Here is a 22,312-nt window from a genome sequence, read left to right as displayed (position 1 = left end):
CCACTTTTATCCATTAACAAGGAGTCCTTAAAGTGCATCTTATGTTGTCACATCACAGGAAAGTAACAAGAAGAAAAAAACACCAGTTTGGAGCGAAGTGAGACTTTAAAAAGGAACATTTGTGGTAAAATCAGGGTTTTAACCTGCAACCTGCTCGTCATTTATCACCACGTTTCTGACACAAACATCCAACATGACTGAAGGCAGCAACAAGTTCACAGATCGATCTAAAGGATTTGAGAGTTTTAAAGTCTTTCCTGCTGATTCGCTCGGACGCTGCAGTTGTTGCGTCCTTGAACGTGTTTGTTGGTTCGTCTCCTGCTGCATCAGCTCTCACTGTCTGCTGTCACAACATGTCTGACTCCATCACCGTCACCACGTCCCTCACAAGGCTTTTTATTTATTTATTTATTTATTCATTTCACGTCGACTGTTGCACAACAACTTCATGCACATTTGCACCGAATCTCGGCTCTTGAACGTGACGTCTGCCGTGCGACGTTTTGATCTCGTTTCACGGTTCGCTGCAGGAGACGCGAAGCATCAACGTCACACGACACGGAGCGTCTCCTGCAATGATCCCACACGGATCTCTGATTGGTTGGATGGTTGGATTATCACTTCTCTAATCAAACTCTGTAACCGTGGCGACATGCTGAAACAGCAGCACGCCCGGAGACATTTACACATCATGACTTTGGTGAAAGTTTGCTTCATAATATTGGATTTAAATTTTCAAAATAAAGTGAATTCTCATATTTGTATCCAGTTTTCTGTCCTGTAGAGTGGATGAAGCTCCTCTTCATCATGTCTGGTCATCTGTGTTCCTCCTCAGGCTGCTGGACGCTAACAGCGCTGCAGGAGTGAGCAGCAGCTACTGTATCATTAAACGTGATCTCAGTTCTGCACTATTTCTTGTGTAAACAAATAGAATCTTAACTTTTTATTAAAACAAGAAAATAAATCTGATAAAGAATTCCAGGCCACCATTGCTCAATGATGAACTGTTCCAGAGCTGTAACTAACGATTATTTTCATCATCAACTAATCTGTTGATCATTTACTCGATTAATCGTTGTGGATGTTGATCAGTGTTTCCCAAAGTCCAAGATGACGAAGATATTCAGTTTACTGTCATAAAAGACCAAATAAACCAGAAAATATTCACATTTAAGAAGCTGGAATCAGAGTTTGGACTTCTTTTCTTTAAAAAAATGATTAAAAATGATCGATTGTCAAAATAGCTGGTGATTAATTTAATAGTTGACAACTAATCGATTAATTGACTAATCGTTGCAGCATTAAACTGATTGCCAGATTGAGAATTCAAATGAGCCTGATATGGTTTGAAAGTTACTGTGTTAAGCTAACTAGCAGACTTGGATACATCATCCAAATCTGTATTAATCACTGAGTGGATAAGTAGCTCAAAAATGTAGCATAGGAATGCTAATGCTAACCGTTTCATGTAAGTGAATGGAAAATGCTAAAACGATTAGCGCCACACTCTGGAAGGTATAGTTCAATAAAAACAGATATGTGTCATCTACTCCAGTCTGCTAGTTAGCCGATTAGTCAAGATAACTAGTAGCCCACTGGGGTAGTTGATAATAAGCTCAAAAGTTTTGAATAAAAAAGCTAATGCTAACCGTTTCATGTAAGTGAATGGAGGATGCTAAAACGATTAGCATCATACTCCAGGAGGTATAGTTAAATAAAAACACAGTTTCTGGTGGTCTAACCTACTTTGTTAGTTGGTGGATTATTCAAACTTTCAACCAAGTGGGGTCCATTTGATAGATTTGGTAGTAAATAGCAAAACATTTAAGCTAATGCTAACCGTTTCATGTATGTGAATGGAGGATGCTAAAACGATTAGCGCCATACTCTGGGAGGTATAGTTAAATAAAAACACAGATTTGGGTGGTTCAACCTGTTTTGCTAGTTAGTCGATTAGTCAAGCTTTCTAGATTTGGTATTTTATTCCATATCAGCAAAATGTTTTAGTGAATTAATAGAAAATAAAACGGTACTTGAGCTGAAAGTGAGCTGTCAATCAAACGTGATCTGGACACGCCCACACAGTCCTGAGAAATGCTTTGAGCAGCAAATGAGCTGTTTCTGAAGTTTTCTAATAGTTATGAATGATTATATTCATTCAGATTTTTGTGGATGTTTAATAAAAGACTCAACTTTGATATCATATACGCATTTTCATGATTTCAAGCCACGTTTCCAGAGGCTTTAAATAAATAAAATCATTATATCTAATAACTAAGAAGATGAAGAGGAATCGTTTAAAGATTGTTTTACCCTTCATGCATCTGGTACCTGCTGCAGGCTGTGAACTGAGCTGCAGATAAACTGATTGATGAGTCTGTGCAGAGAGTTCATGAACGTGTAGGAGGAGCAGGCACAGCGGGAGTAAACCAGCATGTCAAGGTCCAAAGAAGTTTGAGACATTTTTTTTAATAAACCTGCAGTTAGTTTCTCAGTCAGATGAACCGGCTGCTCCTCTGACTGACCTCTCGTCTGTGATGAGCTCTGCCTCATACTTCTGCCGGCAGAGGAGTAATTTATGCCGTTAACGTGGCAACAGGGGAGATGGGATGAAGAGATGAGAGATATGATGGAGAGGGAGGGAGGGAGGGAGAGAGGGAGGGAGCCCCGAGCAGGTTAATTAGAAACAGTGATGCTCAGGACGGGGAGATATTAGCGTTTCAAAGAGAATTAAGGCTGGTAGCTGGTGATCAGGGCGCTCTGTGAATGTGAAGGTTTAATAATAATGGCCCTGATATGAACGACCTTTTCATCTTTGCACACTTTCATGTTAATTCAGCAGATAATAAGACTTAAAAAACGGTTTAATACATTCAGATCATTTTTTTTTTTTTTTAAATTAGATGAGCTGCCTCTCTCTCTCTCTCTCTCTCTCTCTCTCTCTCTCTCTCTCTCTCTCTCTCTCTCTCCGTGCAGCATCTTCATGTCCTTCTGTGTTTTGTCCTCTAGGTGGCGATGGTGCCCGAGCCCCCCCACCCCTTCCCCACCGTGGACGTGCCCGACCACGCCCACTACACCATCGGCTCCGTCATCCTCGCCATCGGCATCACCGGCATGGTCGGTAACTTCCTGGTCATCTACGCCTTCAGCAGGTGAGTCTGATCCTCTCACGCTGCGTTCAGGGGACGACGGGAAATCAGAAACTACAACTTCCTAAAAACTCTCAAAGTTTATGCTTTAATGGATTTAATGGTTGATTGAAAATCTTTTTCTATTTTTTACTTTTTATGGAATGTAATTATTTTGCTGACTGCATCTTATTTTAAGGTTTTTGTTTATTGATTATTGTTTGAGAGGAAACACGTTACGTTCAACTGACGCAGTAAACACAAATAATCTGTAAGACAAGATCTATATCAGTTATTAAAGAGCAGAAGTTACAAGAGGAATATAAAATAAAACAAAATTAAAATAGTAACAGTTAGTTTACAGACTGAAACTGATAAATAACCAAAGTAGAGATGTTTACATGATAAACTCTGCGTAGAACGACGGCGTCTTCTGAATAATTTTAATTTCATTTGATAACAGATCATAATTTAAAGAGTTTGATTCAGTCTTATTCTAAATGAGCTGTGATGATACAAACTACAAAACATCCTGTTTGTACCTGATTTTATGTTTAATTGAACCAGAAAATATTTGAGAAAAGGCTTTAAACTGTGTGTAGCCGTTAAATTCAAATAATATAGAAAAGAGACCAGTGTGTATAAATAACACAGGTTTACACTTTAAAAATACTTGCTGCATTTTTAACGTTTTCCTTCATTTAACACTGTTGGTTACGTTTAGGCACTTGGTTAGGATCAGAGAAAGATCACAGTTTGGGTTAAAACACAATAAGAATGTGACGGTAAAAACGTCGGGTAGGTGGTTTCCAACACTGCTCTCCTGTTGCTTTGCAGCTTTTTGCCAGCTAACACCAACACGCCTCCTTCTAAAAAGGCAAAAAAAATCACCTTATAGAACGGTAGAAAGTCGCGTTATATGACGTCATTTCTCTGGAAATGATTGTTGTATCACCTGCATGTAAAATTGGACTTCGGCGTATGAACTGTACGTAATGTGAAAGTGTGAAGTCGTGTTATTTGTAGGCAGATTAAAGGAGAACAAGTTGAGTTTATATAATATATTATTAGAATTTAACAATGTCTAAAGCCGTCCAATCTCAGATACATGCACATGATGCTCGGAGATAATTAGGAGACACAAAAGCAGTGATCAGAACTTCTCTTTTCCTCTTTGGGGGTGCAGTGTTCTTCTGTCTTTCTCTGAAATGTTCTTAAAAAGTGGTTTTGCCGACAGTCCGTCTGCACTCAAACATGCTGGAAGGGAAACAGATCGTCTCAGCCGCGTGTTTGAGGAGGAAATAATTGGTCTGAGCTGCTGTTTCGCCTCTAAACCTTCACCTGTAGACTGAGAGGAGCCGCCGCTGTGATGTTGAGCTGTGAGAATCGTTTAAAAGCTGCAGAGCTTTTCAGACGGAGGTTGAATCTTCTGCAGCGACCTGTGTGTGTCTGTAGTGAGTCATCACCGCCCGACGTCTATCGACTCCGGCTTTTATCTTCCATCACCGCTCAGAAGTTGTCTCTGAAACACAGAATCTTTTGAAGTAGCTTCACCACTTAAAGCCAGTTCGACCCACTTATTGATCGAACCGTTTATGGGACATTTATTGATCTTTCATTAAAATCAGAGCTGCTCCATCATGAATGTTCCATCGATTACAGTTTATTTTAGAGATGAAGCAGCTCTGAGTAGTTTTTCACGATTAATTCAGTATTTACCTGCAGAAAACACTTAAAATCAGTGCTGCAAAGTACTTAAGTACAGTTTAGAGGTACTTGTACTTTACTTGAGTATTTCCATGTGATGCTACTTTCTACATTTCAGAGGGAAATATTGTACTTTCTACTCCACTACATTTATTTAACAGCTTTAGTTACTTTTCAGATGAAGATTTGACACAATGGATAATATAACAAGCTTTTAAAATACAACACATTGTTAAAGATGAAACCAGTGGTTTCCAACCTTTTTGTCTTTTGACGTCTTACAAAAAGCAGTGTGTAGTCGGGGTCACATTTCACATGTCTATGAGTTGTTAACAGCTCCACCAAATAGTGATTTTTCCCTCTAAACTTCTCACATGCTTTCATTTCAATAAATGTTCAAATGATCCAATATTTCAGCAAAAATCAAAGATTAGAGAAAAAGTCCACAAACTGAAAACAGATTTGTGTATCAGAACTTTGTTTTTTCTTCTTTCCTCTCCCATTAATCATCTCACCACCCCTCAGATTTATCTGCTGACCCTTTGGAGGGGCCCCGACCCCTAGGTTGGGAACCACTGGACTAAACTAGCTAACTGTATATAAAGTAGTGTAAACTAGCTCCACCTCCAGCAGCTACAACAGTAACATGCTGCTCTAACACTGATGCTTCACTATTAATAATCTAATGATGTCATATATAATAATATATCAGTCAGAGGGACCAAACCACTACTTTTACTGCAATACTTTAACTACATCAAGCTCATAATACTTATGTACTTTTACTGCAATACTTTAACTACATCAAGCTCATAATACTTATGTACTTTTACTGCAATACTTTAACTACATCAAGCTCATAATACTTATGTACTTTTACTGCAATACTTTAACTACATCAAGCTCATAATACTTATGTACTTTTACTGCAATACTTTAACTACATCAAGCTCATAATACTTATGTACTTTTACTGCAATACTTTAACTACATCAAGCTCATAATACTTATGTACTTTTACTGTAGTAGCCAACACAGATTTTTTTCCACTTTTTAAAGAAGGAGCAGAAACATTTCTCATCTTTCTTATCTTATATAATGCCTCCTGCATGTTTAGGAGTCCTGACCGGTGCAGAGCTGCAGGAGATGAAGGTCGGCGACAGTCGGCTCGTTAAAAGATTGTTAAGATGAAAAAAAGGATGATTTTAGAGACCGACCTTGTGTGTCCAGAGGAGAAAACAAACTGTCCCTGAAGCTCCGATTCTATCAGAACATCAGAGCCTGAACTGATCTAAACTAAATACTCTAATTATAAAACAAATAATATGTCTAATTTATGAGGCGTCCTACACTGACTGTCAGACAGGAGACGGACTACCAGGAAATGATGATTAGTTCTCTTACAGTTTGAAATATTAGACTATTTATTCAGTGTAGGTTTTGTGTGTATACATGAATACATTTTAAGGTTCTATGCGAAAATATATGATGCTTAAATTATAACATGATGTATCATAGACTATAGAGAAGCTGCATCTTCCTTGTTACAATAAATCAGTTTCTGCAGGTAAAGTTTGTTGCTTATTTTCTTCAAACTTTCCTGAAGCATCTCTTTTCTCTCTGAACAGCTCAGGACTCTTAAACATCAGCAGAGATACGAATCATTTCCAGAGTTAATAAAGCTGATAAAACTCTTTTACTCCTCGTCCTAAAAGTAGAACCAAAGAAAAACAAAAGTGTCACTGACCATTTTTGGCCAGTTGGTAGTGAAATCCTGCCCTGAGAGGCTTTAAATAAAGACTCCAGACCTCCAGTTCAGATATGTGGTGCTTCTCCAGGTTTAGTTTGGACCACAATCCTGTCTGTCTGCCATCTGGATCAACTGTGTGTGTGTGTGTGTGTGTGCTGCAGGAGTCGCAGCCTGCGGACGCCGGCCAACATGTTCATCATTAACTTGGCCATCACAGACCTGCTGATGTGTGTCACCCAGACGCCCATCTTCTTCACCACCAGCATGCACAAGAGGTGGATCTTTGGAGAGAAAGGTACCTGAAGGTCGTCTTTAATAATCAAATGAATAATATAAAACACAACATAAACATGTGTTGACCTGCTGTTGACAAATCAGAAACAACAACAACAACAACAACAACAACAACAACAACAGGACTGAAAGAGGCTCAGCGTGTAGGAAGCTTCTCCTTAAGAAAACTACTAGTGTGAAAACAAACTTCAGTTTCCTGTACAAAGACCTTCTCCCACTGAGTCCAGTTCAACAAACAAACAGGGAGAACGTCTGAGGACTGGTGGACTAGTGGACTGGTGGACTGGTAGACTGGTGGACTAGTGGACTGGTGGACTGGTGGACTGGTAGACTGGTGGACTGGTAGACTGGTGGACTAGTAGACTGGTGGACTGGTGGACTGGTGGACTGGTAGACTGGTAGACTGGTGGACTGGTGGACTGGTGGACTGGTAGACTGGTGGACTGGTGGACTGGTGGACTGGTGGACTGGTAGACTGGTGGACTGGTAGACTGGTGGACTGGTGGACTGGTAGACTGGTGGACTGGTGGACTGGTGGACTGGTGGACTGGTAGACTGGTGGACTGGTGGACTGGTAGACTGGTGGACTGGTGGACTGGTAGACTGGTAGACTGGTGGACTGGTGGACTGGTGGACTGGTGGACTGGTGGACTAGTAGACTGGTGGACTAGTGGACTGGTAGACTGGTAGACTGGTGGACTGGTGGACTGGTGGACTGGTGGACTGGTGGACTGGTAGACTGGTGGACTAGTAGACTGGTGGACTAGTGGACTGGTGGACTGGTGGACTGGTGGACTGGTGGAGGGACACACAGCCCGACTTGGACACAACAACATAAACAGAGTTATGACCTCAGGCTGGACACCATCAACAGATGATAAATTAGTGAAAACATGCAATTTGTTTTAAGATAATTAATAATTTTCAGTTATATTTCAACAACACAGAAGTGAAGAATCTTCTAAACTTTAATTAGTGAGAGAAAATACAAATGCACAAATAATTACACAAAAAGTTAAGAGTCAAAACTCAAAGTTCTGAATATAATAAAGAGTTTTTTGTGTGATTTTAAAGTTATAATCTGTCGCCAGTGAAAACAGTGATGTGTTTACGTCTGAGCCTCCAGAGAGACGCCGCCAGGTCGTTTTAATATGAAAGCAGCGAGACGTGTTGATTTACTGCTTTTTATTAATTAAATTCACAGAAAGTGCAAAAGCAAAGAGTCATATTTCACATTAAATCCTTTCCCACAGTTTGAGTGTGTATGTTTAAAGGGTCAGTTCACCAAATTAACCCCCCCCCCCAAAAAAACTAACACAGTCATGTCACTTCCCTCCAGTGGAATCTGCGGCCCTGACGTGGAGGAGTTCATGTCTGCTGCTCAAAACATTAAAAAACTGAATTTAAAGAGAAACTTTCAGTAAACTTGTTCTCCTTTATGTGACAACCAGTTTCTCTAAAACATGAAAACTGTCTTACAGATGTAAATCCAGATGTTTATATAGAAACATGAGCAGCTCTGTGTCCCTCTGACCCGTCACAGCCTTCATTACTCTAAAAATAGTAACTGGACTATATATATATATATATATTTATATATATATATATATATATATGTATATATATATATATATATATATATGTATATACATATACAGCTGCAACAATTAGTTGATTCATCTGCCATTATTTTGATTATTAAAGGGGACATATCGTGCTTTTTTGTGGTTTTCTGTTATTTATATCCTGTTCCTTAAAGAGACAGGAGCCTGTTTCAGACAGAGGCTGAACTGAGGGGCTGCATAAAGGACCAGTAGAAGATAAATAAGGAGTTTTTAACTGGAAATCATGTAAAGATATTCCAGTAGAGCCCCAGAATATAAATATAGAGCTGGAAATGTGCAGAATATGAGTCATTAAAGTCAGTTTTAAAGAACAAAATCCAAACGTTCTCTTATTTCAGCTTCTCCAATGTGAAAATTTGCTGCTTTTTCTTGTCTTAACCGTACAGCAAATGTAATGTCTTTGGTGTTTTGGACTGTTGGTCGGACAAAACAAGACATCTGATGACATCACTGTATGAATATGTGAACACATAGAAAACTAAACTAAACTAAAGATCCTGCAGGTGTTTTGGTGAAAATTCACACTAAAAAAAAACAATCCTGATCTGATTTGTGCTGTTTCACACTTGAACCTAATGATAAATGTCTCTTGTCCACGTCCAGCTATGACTGTTGGTCTTAAATAATAATAAATATGTCAACAGGAAGTGATTTTAAACACATTCTCTCTGTGTCTGCGTTCAGGTTGTGAGCTGTACGCGTTCTGCGGCGCTCTCTTTGGGATCTGCTCCATGATCACGCTGATGGTGATCGCCATCGACCGGTACTTCGTCATCACTCGGCCTCTGACGTCCATCGGGATGTTGTCATGGAAACGGGCCCTCCTCATCCTCATGGCGGCCTGGGTCTACTCTCTGGGCTGGAGCCTGCCGCCGTTCTTCGGCTGGAGTGAGGAGACACAAACACACACACACGTTTATAGTACATACAGACTTTGTGTTGTTCTTTTCTAATTAATAAACGGCCGGTAAACATCCGGAGCCGCACACACACACACACACACACACACACACACACACACACACACACACACACACACACACACACACACACAAACACACAAACATCCTCAGGCTGGAAGTGGCTCCTAACCGGCTGAGTGAGGAGAAACCTAAAAGACGCTGACGCATCAGTCGAGGAGTCGAGTCGCATTCTGTCAGTCGAATCGCCTTTTTTTTTTTTTTAGCCACGTCATTATAACAGAGAAAACGCGGCGTGACAGCATGACAGGCTGTAAACTTTTACAGATTCTTGTCTCTATAAATGACCTGAATACATAACTGTGATGGAGACAGAGAGAGAGAGAGACGATGGAGCGTCCCCGTGTCTCTACTGATCAGCAGAGACGCTTCGTGCTGCGTTTGGATTTTCACTTTGTGTTTCTCTGACTGTTTAAATGTTTTCACATGACAGACGATGAACAGCAGCATTAAAAGTCTCACAGGGTAAACATGAGACACGTTGGCAGGTGCGCTTGGTTTTTAACCGTGATAACCGGGTGGAGACGTGAATAATATTTCTGACAGGAGGCTGTATATTTAAGAAATTCACTAACAACGACCACGCCATTTGAACGGTATAAAAGTAGATTTATTTGGATTGTCGAGAGGGTTCAGGATTGGATGAGGATGGTGTACGGTGGGATGAAGGGGGGGTCGATTGCCGGGGGATGAATGGGAGCTGTGGGTCGGTCTGGGTCGTGTACGGTGGGCTGGATGGGAGTCGAGGAGAGGGATAATGGGGGTCGATGGTGTTGGGACGACCGGGTACCAAATGGAATCACAAAGAGGCTGGAGCGTCCAGGAACCCGGGGGTCGAGACTCGGGGTGGGGGAATTAGTGGTCTTGTTCCTGAACCTTGTTATAATAATAACTCCATGAAAAAGTCATAATGTTGTTTAGTATGTCAGCCTGTCACAACGACATATATGTAAAAAAAGATCAGTCTGAATATATAGATGAGAATGTGAGAACTTTTATTTTATTTAACTTATTTTATTTCCTTTTCTCGAGTGCAGTCGTACAGAACAATCAGCTTTTCAGATATTTACATTAATAAAGGTGTAAATGAAGCAATGTTAAGGGTCCGTTCATGATTTTTGACCTTCCATCACGTGTCCATCATCCATACAGCCACTATCAGTGCACAAGTAAATAAAATGAATAATAATAATAATTAATTAAATAAATAAATAAACAAATTTTAAAAAAACAAAGCAAAACAAAAAAAAAAAAAGAAAGAAACACTAAAATGTTTTATGAATCCTAAAGTTAGACCGTACTGTCGTCATGACAACCAGCCGCAGCCGTCACACGCGCACTCACTCTTTTTTGGAAAAAACACACATGTAGGAATTTAAGAGTGTTCGTAGAAACACTTCTAACTAAACTCTAACCGTCAATATGAACTCATGCCGATCACTGTTCAAACCTACAGAACTTTATTTAAACTTTAAGATCGGACAGATCCATATTTCTATTTGATGGAGCTTTAAAGAAACATGTTTCTGGTTTAAATGTTTCTCTCAGTGTAAATATCACAACACAGTTTCATTGAGGAGTTGGTTGTTTGTACAGTATATATATGAAACTACCAGACGGTGTAGAATCATTTTAACAACTTTAAATCTTGAGGGGAAACCGATCCGGACAACGACACGATAAGAGGTTCGCTTGTAAGATGGATGGCTGCTCTTTAATCTTCTGTTCTGCCTCAAAGCTTCAGTTTTATCAAAATTATTGTTCATTTACCTTCAAAATCTCATTTATTATCAGTTCAGTTCAAGTTCACTCACACACTCTGTCTACATGCGGTGTGTTTCTTCTCTCACCTGGTTTTCATTCTCCTCAGTTTTATTTTTTTCATTTTAATGTAATTTATAACTTTTGGAAAAAGCAGAACTCTCATAAATCTTCCTCATTCTTCATGGAAAAGCTTCCAGTGCAGATATTACGTCATAAATATACAGGTTTGTTTTTTTTAGCAGGTGTGTGATTTATGTGTCTGCGGTTTTTACACATATGAGGACAAAATGTTCTCATGAAGAGATAAAGAAGTCGTCTTTAAGAAGTCGATTCAGGAGTTTATGGGTTCACGTCTGGAGCGAGCGGAGGTGAACGTAGTGAATGAATGTTCTCACGAGTGCAGTTTGACTTTTATTGTAATGATTATTTTACAGTCTGAGAGTGACGACGACAGACTTTAATCATCAGAAACTCACAGTGAAGGATTCATTAGATTCATTTTCTTCCACTCAGGAAGTCAGAAAGTATTTCAAAGTCAGAAAATTACAAATTGTATATTAAGGACATACATTAATTATGTGAGGGGTTAACTTATAATGTGTGACACAAAATATTAATTTCTCTCCCCAGTATTTGAGTCAGCTGCTGAAAATTAAATTTTTTCACATCTGATTTTATTTTAGAAAAGCAAAAGGACATCCTCATATTATAAAAACACACTTTTACCTCCAAACACTCACAAATACAGTTGTCAAACTATTTTTGGGAAGTTACCGATGTTTGTTCAAGATGTTTTTTTTTCCTTCTACATGAAAATTTAAGCACATCACTGGAAGATAAAGGAGGATGAAGATGTTCAGACTATCCAGTAGAATATGAATCAATGCTTGAATTAGTTTGGAAACAATTCTGACAAGTCTGAGTAACAGTGAGTTCTTATTTCTTATTTCAGTGATGTTTTCCTGAAGTCAGTTCAGTTTTATTTATAAAGCACCAAATCACAACAGAAGTCATCTCAGGGCACATAGAGCAGGTGTAGACTGAACTTTAATCTACAGAGACTCAACATTCCTCCATCAGCAGCAGGAAAAACTCCCCTTTAACAGGAAGAAACCTCGAGCAGAACTGGACTCTACGTGGACGCCATTTACCTTGACCGATAGTCTAGGCCTATAGCAGCATAACTAAGGGCTGATCCAAGGTGAGCCTAACTATAAGCTTTATCAAAAAGGAAAGTTTTAAGCCTACTCTTAAACATAGAGAGGGTGTCTGCACCCCGGACCGAATCTGGAAGATGATTCGACAGGAGCCTGATAGCTGAAGCTCTGCCTCCCATTCTGCTTTTAAAGACTGTAGGAACCACCAGTAAGCTGCATACTGGGAGCGCAGTGTTCTAGTGGGATAATACAGTACTATGAGCTCTTCAAGATATGATGGTGTCTGACCATTAAGGGCTTTGTAAGTTAGGAGAAGGATTTTAAATTCTATTCTAGATTTTACAGGAAGCCAATGCAGTGAAGCTAAAATGGGAGAAATGTGACTAATAATAATAATAAGTATTGGTAGCAGTGGGCATCAAGCTGGACAGTAGTCAGTCTGCAGCTGAAGGTTTCCTGTGAGACGAGAAAGTTAGTAACATGCATTAATGGTACATGAATGTGTACAGATGAAGAGGAGAGAGGAGCTCAGTGCATCATGGGAAGTCCCCCTGGGACAAATGCAAATGTGAGTGTGACAGCTTCTCCTTTTGCTTTGTGTCCTGCACCTGAACCCGACTAGACTGTTTCCACCTTTTTCACTTTTCAAACATAAATCCAAACCTGCACTGTAGGCGTCTACAGCAGGACTCCAGTTAACCCCTTCACACCCACTATGAATGCAGCTGCAGGCGGTGGGATTTGAATCCCTCTGCTTTGACTGAAGGTCAAAACTGAAGCATCGGAGCACAGACACGTCCTGGTTAACTACAGCTGATCTTCAGTGTTTTTATTATGCAAACAGAAGAGCTTGTAAAACATGACAGGACATTAAACTGTGTGTGTGTGTGTGTGTGTGTGTCGTCCTGCAGGTGCGTACGTCCCTGAGGGTATGCTGACGTCCTGTACGTGGGACTACATGACCTTCACCCCGTCGGTGCGAGCGTACACCATGCTGCTCTTCATCTTCGTCTTCTTCCTGCCGCTCTTCATCATCATCTACTGCTACGTCTTCATCTTCCGCGCCATCCGCAACACCAACCAGTCAGTGTGTGTGTGTGTGTGTGTGTGTGTGTGTGTGTGTGTGTGCTATAACTAGATATTTTAAAAGGAGCAGCTTTGTTTCTCCTGGATTTTACATTTTGTTTTGAGTGTTTGTGATTTAATGTTATTATGAACCTCGAGGGACTGAATGTTAGTTAATATAATGTGTTAACAGGTACAGCACTACAGGTGTGTGTGTGTGTGTGTTTTCAGGGCTGTGGGGAAGATTAACGGCAGCACTCACAGTCACGGCAGCAGTCGAGACTCGGTGAAGAGTTTCCACCGGCTGCAGAACGAGTGGAAGATGGCGAAGATCGCTCTGATCATCATCCTGCTCTACGTCATCTCCTGGTCGCCGTACTCCAGCGTCGCCCTCACCGCCTTCGCCGGGTAAAACAGAACCAGCAGCAGCAGCACCATCAATAAAATCACTGTCATGTTTTAAAAACTAAAGTATATCAGAGGGATTTGTTTGTTTCCTACAGAAAATATTGCTGGAGGTTTAATATTTTCTGCTCATTCAGCAGACAGAGCTGCAGTTCCTCTAATGTCCACTAGATGCTCCAAGAAGTGAACGAAAAAAAACCTCCAATTTCTGTCAAAAAAAAGTTGAAGTTCAGCCCTCATGCATGTTAATTTTGCACTCCAGTTCACCACCAATCACTACAACCTCAATAATAAACATAAAGCTGAATTATTACCTGTCTGACAATGTTGACAACAACTGAAAATGTAAAAGCTTTGTAACAATAGAGTTGATGGCAGAGCTGTTATATTGGATTGGATTAGATTGCACAGGTGTTCTACTACTACTAATAATAATAATAATACATTTTATTTGGAGGCGCTGTCAAGTCACCCAAGATCACCTTACAAGAAATAAAAACATAAAAGAATCAAACAAAACATCAATTAAAACAAAAATCGGCATAAAAACAGGTGAGTTGCACAGTGTTCAGTTATAGGGAGTATAACTGTAACTAACTTCCTCCTGTTCTGGTTTCTTGTTCTGTTTCCTGCTGCAGGTACGCCGACATGTTGACTCCCTACATGAACTCTGTGCCCGCCGTCATCGCCAAGGCCTCGGCCATCCACAACCCCATCATCTACGCCATCACACACCCAAAGTACAGGTAACAACATCACATGACCCACCCAGGGTCATGCTGTTGTCCTGCTGACTGTTACAGTCAAAATCTCTCAGTATAAAACAAAGTCACGCCTACATTCACGACGATTGGCTGTTATGTTACAGCTTGTGATGCTACAGTCACTTCCTGTTCACAAAGTTGGTTGTTTCTTATTAGACTATGTTTCCTAGCAACAGATTTAGTGTTTACTAGTTAAGACATTTCTTAGGTTTTACTGTAATGGTACTTAAGGCTGTCGCAATAACCGCAATATTGCTACACCGCGCTATAGACAACCACTATGTTCATGTTTTTCTTTTTTTCATGAGATGAGGTCTTTCTTGTTTTACACTTCAATGTATGTGTGTTGAATGTTTGGCGTCTCCTGTGGTCCGATATACGGTGGCTCCGGAGGATCCCACCTGCCTGGAGCCTCTCGCAGCTAGCATCCAGGCTAACAAGCTAACCTGCTAACCAAGCTAAGCCCTCGTAATCGGGAGTTGGTGCCGATGCTCGGTAGTTAAAAACACGTCTGTATGAATATTTTGTCTTGCTTACATGTTTAAACTCTCCTGCGTCACCACACAGCCAGGCAGGCCGCTGTTTAACCTACTAAAGTAGTTTTCCACCAATCATACAATCTAAAGGTGCGTCCAGCCAGACTCTGTTCATAAATCACAGGTTTGGCTGTAGGCCAACGTTGTTTCCACCACAACACGATTTAAAGTGTTTTCTGTGTTCGTCAGGTGCTGCTGCTCCATTCAGCCGACACGTAATCACACTGACATACTTTGATTTCATCACAAAAGAAAATAAAAGGTGCTAATAACACATATGATCACATACTGCGCTGTTGAGCCACTTTTAATCACTGCAGAGGAAATTCCTTCACGCGACGGCCCTGAAATGACGAGTTTGAAACTAGTTAGTTGTTACTGAGAACTTTAAGACTTTACACACAAACTTAGTGATGGATCTGCAAACAGCTGGTGCAACACAGTCCAGATCTCAAGGAAACTAGATCTGATTTTAATTTGGTTTATTACTCTTGAATTGATAATGATATATTTCCACATTTTTCAGAACATGAGAAGGAGAAGAGACTTATCTGAGCTCTTTAATACGAGCCTCGAGTTGTACAAAGTGTTTTAATTTGACTCCAGCTAACCTTCCCGCCGCGGCGCCTGTTCTTCTGTTTTTCATCCGTCAGCTCAGTGAACCGTCACGCTGTACGAGAATCGATCCCATTAGAGAAAGCTCCGCCGCCGCCGCCGCCGTAAGCGCTCTAACACCTCAGCTGAACCAACCGCTGCTCAATTAACCTGAATGTTAACTGGGCTGGAGAGAATTAATCACACACACACACACACTTTAATGCAGGACACATGACCTTCATTGTTGAGAGATTTTAAAAGCTGCAGGATAAAATTAAACTTATAAAACGTCATGATGAAGGAAACGTAGAGAAAGAGCTTCAGTTAGACTCACAGTCAGGAGTTTTGATATGAATACTTTACTTAATGTTCACTGTAATAACTAATCTTTGATGTAATGTATTTCAACATGTTCCCTGAAGGCAGAGAATGAGGTTTTCTTACTTCTGGAACAGAACCTGGAAGCTCCAGTTTGACTTCGGCTTTCTATATAAGAAACAGCTCATATACACGGTGTTACAAATCAACTGGTTCTCCTGTTGAACATGTTACCTTTGATTGTAAACATTGGGCGTTTCTCATGGCGACAGCAGATGATCCAATCATGGAGAGGAAACATTGCTGACCTTGCAAATGCCTGATTGTGATATTATTATTATTATATTATTATATCACTCTTAATTCCGTAGACTAGACTATCCATCTGTTTAATTCAGCTTATTGATGGTTTATTGATGGTGTGGCTGCTATCACTGCAATAACAGTGGTCACAAGTTAATCTAGCAGAGGTATTTTAAAACCCAAAGATAATATACGGTTGTTTTTGCTGTGTGTTTGGGTATATTGGTAGTTCTCAAAGCCTCATCGCTCAGTGATGCAGCACAACGTGCCGTCAGTTTTCCTTTAGTTTTAACACCTGGTGTCGAAACCTAGTTGGGGAGTTTGTATTTTGAAGAAAGTACATCAATATATGGTTAAGAATATTTCTGATCTCAAAGTTTCATTGAACTCCATAAACCATAAGCGGAATAAATCAGATGTCTAGTCTATGAAATTATGAGTGATATAAAATCATAATCAGGCATTTTGCAAAGTTTCCTCTCCGTGATTTTAACATCTGCTGTTGCCATGAGAAACTCCCGACGTTTATAAACAAAGGTAACCAGTTAACAGGAAAACCAGTTGATTTGTAACACTGGAGATGTTTCAGTCTTCAGTCGGGGCTGGACCGCTGCCTTCCTCTCCTGATGATGGCGTGTTGATCAATGCTTCGTCAAACTATAAATCTCTGTCCATCTCTTCAGGGTGGCGCTGGCTAAGTACATCCCGTGTCTGGGCATCCTGCTGTGTGTTCATCCTCGTGACCTCCGCTCTGCCAGCAGCAGCTTCGTGTCGACGCGTCGCTCCACTGTGACCAGCCAGACCTCTGACATCAGCAGCCAGTTCAGACGGCAGAGCACCAACAAGTCCCGCCTCTCCTCCGCCTCCGACAGCGAATCGGTGAGCTCAGACAGCTTTGATGGACAGCTGTGTGCTTGTAGTTAAATGTTAGCTGAGACGCTGCTGAGGTTCAAATTCATCAACAACTGCTGTTCTCATCACAGGAGGACTTTTATGTTGAAGTCAGACACACTTCCTTTCATTTGAGTTTGACTCTTCTTCTTCTTCTTCTTCTTCTTCTTCTTCTTCTTCTTCTTCTTCTCCTTCTTCTTCTTCTTCTTCTTCTTCTTCTTCTTCTCCTTCTTCTCCTTCTTCTTCTTCTTTTTCTTCTTCTTCTTCTCCTTCTTCTTCTCCTTCTTCTTCTTCATCTTCTTCTTCTACTCCTTCTTCTTCTTCTTCTTCTTCTTCATCTTCTTCTTCTTCTCCTTCTTCTTCTTCTTTTCCTTCTTCTTCTTCTTCTCCTTCTTCTCCTTCTTCTTCTTCTTCTTCTCCTTCTTCTTCTTCATCTTCTTCTTCTACTCCTTCTTCTTCTTCTTCTTCTTCTTCTTCATCTTCTTCTTCTTCTTCTCCTTCTTCTTCTTCCTCTTCTTCTTCTTCTTCATCTTCTTCATCTTCTTCTTCTTCTTCTCCTTCTTCTTCTTCCTCTTCTTCTTCTTCTTCCTCTTCTTCTTCATCTTCTTCTTCTTCTTCTTCTTCTCCTTCTTCTTCTTCCTCTTCTTCTCCTTCTTCTTCTTCTCCTTCCTCTTCCTCTTCAGGGTTTGACCGACACCGAGGCCGATCTGTCCAGTATGAGCTCCAGACCCGCCAGTCGCCAGGTGTCCTGTGACATCAGCAGAGACACCGCCGAGTTCCCCGACTTCAAACCTTCCTCCAGCTTCAAGTCCAAGATGAAGAGTCACGACTCGGGCATCTTTGAAAAGGTGAAAACACATCCATCTTAAACAAATTATTTAAAAAAAACAGAAAAAACAAATGTGGAGGGAGGAAGAGGAGTTCAAATATGAAGGCTTCCTGTATATTTTAGAGCTGTGAAGCAGTTAGACTGATCAGCTGCTTTTAGCTTTTATCAGGCTTTTCAAACTAAACTTAAAACGTTAAGTCGTCTATGTAGGATTTTAACTTTTTAATGGTTTTTAACTCGTGTCTCTTTTAGCTGTGTTCACTTATTTTGTATATTATTTACATAGTTTTTGTGTCTGCAGCTTCCCTGATAGCTCGTGCTCTGCACCTGGAATGAAATGTGCTATATAAATAATATATAATATTATATATTAAATATATATAATAATAATATTAATATAAATAAGGTTTTGCTTGCTTGCTTAGCTAAATGCATACAAACATGGGCAGAAGAAATTAACATAAAATTGATAACTTATTGTTTATTTAGGAAAAGATTATAAATGTGTTAATTCAAGTGTACAAAAAGAAGTTGAGGTGTTTTAAGCTTTAAGTTTTACACCTCAACATGGGAACCACTAACAGGTATAATTATATAATAAATAATATGATAAGTACTATGAGTGCGGCTAGAATGATGATTGACAGGTTAAAATGTTTCGGGAGCTTTCAGGCAGCATGAAAGCAGCAAGACATTAAACACCAAAAATCATTTTAGCCTTCATGCAGATTATTAACATCACTTTGATGATGAAGATGAGTGGGGTCACTGGAGGAGGAGGTCTGAGGGTCAGTCGAGGCTGCTCTGAAAACATAAAACCTTTTTTTTCATAACACCGGTGTTCACGTTAATCTGTGTTCTGTCTGGACAACCAGGAAGTCAGAGGACGCTGCTCGTTAATCTGCTTGATGTGTTTTTCAGCTCAGAGCAGAAAATCCTCTTAGATCATTTCTTATTCTATGAAGGTGCATTAAAGTTCTGATTAGTGATGCTGAAATACGTTTGATTAAAACTGATTCAGGGCTGATAAACTCTGTCTTTGCGTTTAATGTTTGTTTGTTTTTTCTTCTTCCAGACATCCTATGACACTGATATCTCCATGGCAGGAGTCAGTGAACGCAACAGCATCCCAAATGTGAGTAACAGCATTTATCAGCCCTCTGAACATAGCAGCAGCACGAGTAAAGCAAACTGAATCTATTTTCAATGAGAGGGTATACAACAGTCTTTAGAGAGCCTGTAAAACAGTAGTCCTCGCCTAAGGAGTCTGGAGTTAGGTCAGGTAATGGTTTAGTTTACCTCCTCTGAACCACTTAGCTCCAAGGCTAACCAATCTGATATTGAATCTTTTATCAGAGAAATGCACAAAGATTTCAATTGAATCTAAAACAATTTGTCAACATCAGTGACTGGTTGAGTTTAGCAAATAAAAAGTGTTGATTCAGGTCATCTAACAGTTTAGCCACTAAAACTGTTTGCTCCAGATTAGCTCACGGTTCAGTTTAGAGGCTAACAACATTATTGTTCAGCTGCTAAATTATCTTGACAAGGATTATCTGATGCTAAAATGTGTTTCATTTTACATTTAACAGTAAACTGTTGAAGCTAAACAGTTGGGTTCAGGTTTGTTAAGAGCCCAGTTGAGCTGCTAAAACATTTTAAGATTAGCTAACAATTAGTTACACGTGGCTAATGCTTCAGCCGTTAAGCTAATGGTTTAATTTAGCTGCTAAATTATGTTGATGAGGATTATCTGATGCTAAAATGTGTTTCAGTTTAGCTAAAGGTCAGTTTACCTTTAACAGTAAACTATTGTTTTTCGTGTGTTTGTTTGTTTCTTTCTTTCTTTCCTTATTATTACGCCACTTAAACAAGACTTTGCCCCAATTTTGGCCCCTGAACAAACGCTATGTCCTCCGAGGGCGTTAATGGTATCAGCTTCAAACTTTAATACATGACTTATGACACTATGCTGAAAAAAAGTTGTTAAAAACTTTGTAATAACTTGAACGGTTTGGATTTAATAAGCCCTGAAAGTTGCAGTGCCACATCACCCTTACAATGTAAACCAATGGGGAGGCAATCTATGGGCATGAACTTTGTGTCAAACAGAGGCTGCTGACGTCTAATCTATAAGTCTGACCACTTTCAAACCTGTATCAATGGATTCACCACAAATTTTCATACTAAAATATGATTTTTAATGTAAGATTTGGCCAAAGTCATGGGATTTATGAGGATATTTCACAAGAAGCGTACTCTAAAATCCTCCTCTCCAACTGCTCCTGGTGATGTCACTCCCTCAGTGCTGTGAAACATTCCGCAATACACACTCATTATAAAATCACAGGAGGAGCAAGAAAAGACTTTAAAACTCACACTCTAATATCTCAAAAACAATAAAAGATAGAAAAAACATGTAAATTCGAGATTTGTAGGTCAAAGTCTCGTGACTCATTTAAAGTTCAAATGAAGTTTGTATCTAAAACTATGTGGAAGCAGTAAATGTTCAAAAAGGTGTGGTTTCACTCACACTCTCCATTCAAATATATGAGTATTTTTCTGTGTCCAGCTGCAGTTACTTATTGTCTCTACACACCTGACAGTACACATGTCAATCACACTTTCAAAATAAAAGCACACCACACTTGTAAGAAATATCCCTCATTTTTAAGAAGCAAAATGATCTGATCCCAACGGGCCAGAGCGCGAGGTCCCGACCAACGCCGCTTGCAGCTTTAATTACTTATTATTATTCTTTTAGTCTAGAGCAGAGGTCTTAAAGTAAAGTGGTTTGGATCATCTGGATCAAGTGCTGGTTAGTCTGATGGTCATGACGATGACTCTACAGACACACTGACAGTCAGACACGGTCATTAACTCTCTGCATGCTTTTATCAGCGTAAATGTCAGCTGTGACTGAGTTTATCAGCAGGAGTCTGTCTGACATTATCAGTTCTGACTTCCAGAGGAAAAGACAAAGCAGCCTGCAGGTGATGTCATCCATCTGGCTGACAGGAAACATGTTTGTTTAGTCGTGTTGAGGCAGATGAAAACATGGCAGCGTTTATCTGCTCTGTGTTGAGTCATATCTCACCTTTAAAACAGAGATTGAGATCAACTGCAGACACATGTTTTCTCTGAGGATTTATTTTAGCGTTTAGTCCTTCCGTCCACAGTTTAGCTCCAGACTGAAATATCACAACTGTTACATGATGAATATTACTGACTTTAGCAAACATGCTAAACTACGATGGTGGAGACGGTAAACGTACCTGCTAAACATCAGATTTATTTTACATCTGTTATCTTCAGATCACAACAATAACTTCACATATGGATTGCTTGTGATATCAGCTTTGTAGAAAATGACATCATACACTATAAAGTTATTTTTAAAGTTATTAGTAAAGATGAATCTTGTTTTTGTTCAGTTGATGTTCAGTTTTTGGTGATTAAGTGTAGATCAGTGTTCTGAAATGATCTTTCTTTATTGTAAAAAAGTACTACTTTATTAAATTTAACTATTTAACTATGTCTGACAGAGCGCCGACATCGCAGACGGACACGTGATGAGAGGCGCGATTGGTCGGATCCCGAGCATCGTCATCACCTCCGAGACCAGCCCCTTCCTTCCCATTGGCCGAAACGGCTCACGCTCCGCCCGCACCAAGTCAGCCAACAGCAACACGGGGGCGGGGTCTGGGTAGAGCCCCCCCCCCCTCCAGCAGCTCATCACCTGACCAGCTCACGTCCAATCAGAAACCTAGAAATCAAACTCACAGATGAAGTTTACCTGAAGCTCAGCATGCAGACAGAAACAAAGAGGTTTAGAGAAGTTATCTCACTCGCTCCTTTCGTTTTATTTTTAACTCATTTTTAGAGAAAAAAACGAGCTCTTTACAAACCAAACTGGACATTTGTGCAATATCACTTAAAGAGCAACTTAATACTCTGTTTTAGCTTGAACGCATCACTTTCACATAGTAAAGAAATGCATTTACAATCCAGTTCAGACCAAAAAAACAAAATAAAGGCAAGCGGAGCGTCTTATGGTTTCATAGCTGTGATTCAAGTTTCTTAAACAGAAATTTAAAGACAAAAAAGGAAATAGTCAAAAATGTCAGATATAAACTTTAAAGTAGACGTGATTTTTATTCTTTTTCTATTAAAAAATGAAACTATAATAATTCAAAAAT

At 39.8% G+C, this 22,312-nt stretch overlaps 1 protein-coding gene across 1 annotated transcript; it reads left to right on the top strand.

Annotated features, from left to right (window-relative positions):
• Positions 1-2,993: 2,993 nt before the first annotated feature.
• On the top strand, positions 2,994-22,312 carry opn4a (opsin 4a (melanopsin)). Its single transcript, XM_044372200.1, has 10 exons — positions 2,994-3,152; positions 6,747-6,880; positions 9,189-9,392; positions 13,317-13,488; positions 13,702-13,878; positions 14,514-14,621; positions 17,077-17,272; positions 17,968-18,132; positions 19,189-19,248; positions 21,659-22,312. Exons 1-10 carry the CDS (start codon positions 3,016-3,018, stop codon positions 21,821-21,823), a joined length of 1,518 nt encoding a protein of 505 aa, XP_044228135.1. The 5' UTR covers positions 2,994-3,015; the 3' UTR covers positions 21,824-22,312.

The sequence above is a fragment of the Thunnus albacares genome, chromosome 14, assembly GCF_914725855.1.
Source record: "Thunnus albacares chromosome 14, fThuAlb1.1, whole genome shotgun sequence".
Taxonomy (NCBI): domain Eukaryota; kingdom Metazoa; phylum Chordata; class Actinopteri; order Scombriformes; family Scombridae; genus Thunnus; species Thunnus albacares.
The sequence above is the reverse complement of the archived record's forward strand: the minus strand, read 5'-3'. Positions and strand labels throughout refer to the sequence as shown.